Raw genomic sequence first — 4536 nt, 5'->3', positions numbered from 1 at the left:
CTTTAGGTAAACTTAATAGCCTATATTTAAAACAGAGCTTTTTTAATCGCACGGGTTTAAAAAAAATAATACAGTAAAATATAGTTTACTTCTATATGTTTGGTTTTATTACATTTTCTAGAAGACAGAGCACATTGAATAAACCGATGTGTCTTTTCATTGGTCACTTTTCCAAGACCCCCGGCGTCCAGCAGCAAATGAAATCGTTGCAGCGCCGCCGAGCGCCTCGCGAGGGCGCCATAGCCCCTCCCCGCTGCGGAACCGGTCAGTGTTTACGGAAGTGACGCCTGACGAGACGTGTCATTTTCCGCACAGGGATCTAGGAATGAAGAACAAATCATGAAACTCGGTCGAGAAACGCGCTTATAGATGATATATGTCATAAATATAATCTCGACCGTGACGATCAGCATGATTATGGCAATGTGTGTGACGCACAGCTGCGCGAGACTCGTTTATTGATGTGTGTGCAGCATCGAGGGTTTGTTTACGTGTCTCGCGCTGGAACCGAAGGCTCCCGTCGCTTTAATTGATTGATTAATCCTTCGTTAGAGTTAAATTAGTGTGTAATTCGAGTGAAGATGTCGCCCAGCAGCCCCGAGGCGGTGAAGAAGCTCGTGGAGAACATGCAGGCGGATCTGCGCTCTCTGTCCATGGAGTGCAAGAAGAAATTCCCTCCAGTCAAAGAGGTACAGACGCTTTTATTATTATACACGGAGTACATATAACGTTATATAACGTTACATATAACGTTAGACTACAATCTCAACAACCATCAAAGTTTTATTTCTACCATTCATTATTTCACTATAATTTCAATCTTTGACACGGCCTTACATTTTCACAGAATATTCTTTATCTTTTGAAAATATGATTTTATGTAGAAAACAGTAAATCGATAAAAAATTACTTTAGCTGGTTTACATTTATATCTACGGGTGCATCTTTATATATCTGTAATGTGTATTATATAGGCACATCAACATGTCCCCATACTTGGCTGTATGTCACGTCACTGTCACATATATGCACATGGAAAACTATATTATAAAGTATATTATAGTAATTATGTGTCTAATATAATTATTATATAATGGAATTATAATACATATGTTTAGTACAATGTAAATAAAATATGAAATAAAATTACATAAAAATTATATAATTTTTAAAATAAAAATTTGGACAATATATATTCCACTGCTACACATAAAAAAAAATATTTATATATATATATATATATATATATATATATATGGTATAATCACGGAATAGTTTATTAATTATGATTAAATATAATTTATTTAAATTGAAATTAGATACAAATTGACCAATAATACATTCGTTTTTAAGCAGTATCAAGAAAGACAGATATATATATATATATATATATATGTATGTATATATATGTATATAATGTATGTATATATATGTATGTGCATAGGATCTAAACATTGACAGTTAAGGGCTAGACTAGAATTTATGCACATGTAAAAAAAATATTTTAATTATTTATTTACATATAATATAGCTTAATATATAATGAAATACTTAGGGGCTTCAAAACAATGTAAATTGAAAATTATTAAATACAATTCATTTAAATAAAAATTTGACACTTAATAATGTGTGTATAAGACACTCCTTAAATCTGTGTGACGTGTCAGAAAGACTCTTTATGTCATTCATTACGTCATTGTTACTGTCCACTTAAAGGGTCGATCATCTGGATGCAGATTGGCTGATTTTTCCAGGTGTTGGGTCAAACTGTATCAAACTCAAAGACTATAAAATACCCTTAAAGAGACTTTGTCTCACTTCAGTGAGTGAATGAATCACGTGATGAATTGAGCTGTTTTTTGATTGGCTCACACTCTACAGAAAGTCCAAATAATCTTCCACCTTGAAATCAATAGAAGAAAGGTGTATTATTTTCAAATTTAAATTAAATATTTGTGATAATTTTTCTCACATAATTTTAATTTTTTGTAATTTTCCTATTTTTCACTAGGCCATGCTTACTACTTTTTAATGTATTATTTCCTTAAGTTTTTCTGTCAAAAAAAAATTATGTAAATAAATAATTATGAAAAAATAATAAATATTATATACTATGTTATATATTACAATTTATACATTTTATAATAATAATATAAAACTTATATAAAAAACACATATTCAAAATCTTTAATCAAGATTTATATATTTTGCTTCTCAAATAGATGTAACTTATTTAATAATATATTGCTCATATTATCTAGTAAGAAATTTTTTCAGCTCACAAGTGCCTTATACAAATAATGTACTAAATACAGATGCATTTTTCACAAAAATTGAGTTTATGTAAGAATTACTCATTAATAATAATTAAATTATATTAACGAAACAGATCACTTTCCAATAGAATTAAGAAAAAGTTGACTTTTCATTTATGAAAAAAGTACCAATGTATTACTATATTTTTGAATATGCACCATGTAAATACTACAGTATATTGTATGGTCTCTAAAGATCACTCAGTGATCATAAATCAATGATATATATGAAAACATTCAAGATTAATTCTGTCTGTCAGTGTAGTTAATTCTGTGGTTCTGCTCTCTTGAGGTGTTTTTGAAGATTAACTCAAATCCGTTTGACGTTAATAAACCTTTGCCAATTAACGACTTGGGTCAAAAGGGTCAAACGAGCTTCCTGTCGCTCAGATGAAACTTTTAAAGATATGATGCTACATTAACCCTTAAATGCATACCTGCGACCCGAGACATCATGCACTATCCTCTCCTTCATTTTTTTAAAGTTATACATTAACTTTCTTAGTATTACTCATTCTATTCATTCTAAACAGTATAACAAGGGGAAAAAATAAAGTAAAAAAGAATGAATGTTTTCTGATACATTTTTTGTATAAAGTGTATAGGGGCGCTTTCTAAATGTGTGAGTATTTTTTCCTGTGCAACTATATTTACAAATCTGAAATTTTGGGCGTGGCCCCAAAAAAAAAAATCCCTTTTAGTTATTATTTTAATATTTAATGTTCAAATTGTAACTTTAAATTAAATAAAATAAAAAGAATGGGGAAAATGCATAATTGTGGTTGTTCATACTAGGCTTCGTCATGGTGAATGCTTATTGGTCGACGAGTAAACTTGTTACATTTGATTTGCAGCGCGCGCAAAATCCATTTCAAGTTCAAGAACAGTTTGTCCGTCTATATTATAGACAATTGTTAGCAGCTAATTTAAAAAATGTCAAAAAAAAAAAATGTATTTATGAAAATGGTTTAGAGGGTTTTTCAAAGCTTCAAACTGATTCAGTGTTTTATTTTTGTCGTCGTAATTTGTTAATTATTTAAGTATAAAAAATATATAGCTATTCATTGTAGGCTTATTTTATGTTTTTTATTAAGCCTATATTATATTTATATTATTATTTTCTGTCCTGTTCTGTTGTTTAGGCTATATGTTCTGGGCCGGGTTTCCCGATAAGTAACGATGTAGCCTGGCCTATCTTAGCTCTTAAAAGCGCTCTCTACGTGCAAGGTTATGAACGTTAGCTGCAATTCCTCGCGCGTTTCCCAAAAATGTAGGCTACTGAACTCGTAGAACGCGTGAATAGGCTACTACGTGCTACTTGAGTCGCTGTCCATTCGCAAAGTGCTGAACTAGGCTATACTAACCTTATACGGAATAAAATATGACTTTTTGTTGTTAGAAACTTTGACAAATGGGCATCAGGAAAAAGTAAATATATACTACAAAAAATACTGAATATGGCATCTGTGAAGTTCATTTTCAACAAATTTTCATTCTGTATGCATTTGTCTTGAGTCGCTGTATGGGTCAAAATGATATATTTTTCTTTTATGCCAAAAATCATTAGGATATTAAGAAGAGAGCATGTTCCATGAATATATTTTGTACCTTTGCTACATTTTTGATTAGTAATATGCATTGCAAAGAAGTTCATTTGGACAACTTTAAAGGAGATTATCTCAATATTGACATAAGAAAAATTGACATGTAACACATTAAGGTTTTGTGGTCCAGGGTCACATTTAGATTAATTAAATCATTCTGATAGCAAAAAAAATAAATAAATAAGTTTATTTAGTTTGAATTATTTTAGTACTTCATCTTAAACTAAACTAAAATGATACATTTTAGTTTGGCAACTCATTGAAATACAATACGTTTAATTTTGTATATGTTATTTTATTTAAAATTAACGTTTATTTTATTTCACGTAATGACTGTTTTTTATTGGTTTTATTGTAGGTTTAATCGTATTTAACAATAATAACGCAGTTTAATTCTAAGGGTCAAAAAGAAAAAAAAAGGCAAGGAAAGATTAATAAAAACATGACTATTTTTGTTACAAGAAACGTTTTACAAATGTTTGTGGACTTCTTGAAAAAAAAAGAATATTTATATATTACAAAAATAGAGAACAGGGCTTCGTTTTCAGCAAAAGTTTGTTTTGTGTTTAGATGAAATCATTTCTGTAGATGATGGCGCATAAACTGGAAAACAACAG

At 29.9% G+C, this 4536-nt stretch overlaps 1 protein-coding gene across 2 annotated transcripts in view; it reads left to right on the top strand.

Moving 5' to 3' along the window:
* The first annotated feature begins 268 nt into the window (after positions 1-268).
* The window catches only part of mon2 (MON2 homolog, regulator of endosome-to-Golgi trafficking), a 46494-nt gene continuing 42226 nt past the window's right edge, over positions 269-4536 (top strand). For both annotated transcript variants that reach the window (XM_059536769.1, XM_059536768.1), the window contains exon 1: positions 269-689. In XM_059536769.1, coding sequence (XP_059392752.1) covers positions 582-689 — 108 coding nt within the window. In that variant the 5' untranslated portion in view covers positions 269-581. The remainder of the gene's footprint in view (positions 690-4536) is intronic.

Source organism: Carassius carassius, chromosome 43, assembly GCF_963082965.1.
Source record: "Carassius carassius chromosome 43, fCarCar2.1, whole genome shotgun sequence".
NCBI lineage: Eukaryota > Metazoa > Chordata > Actinopteri > Cypriniformes > Cyprinidae > Carassius > Carassius carassius.
This window is presented reverse-complemented; position numbering and strand designations above follow the sequence as displayed.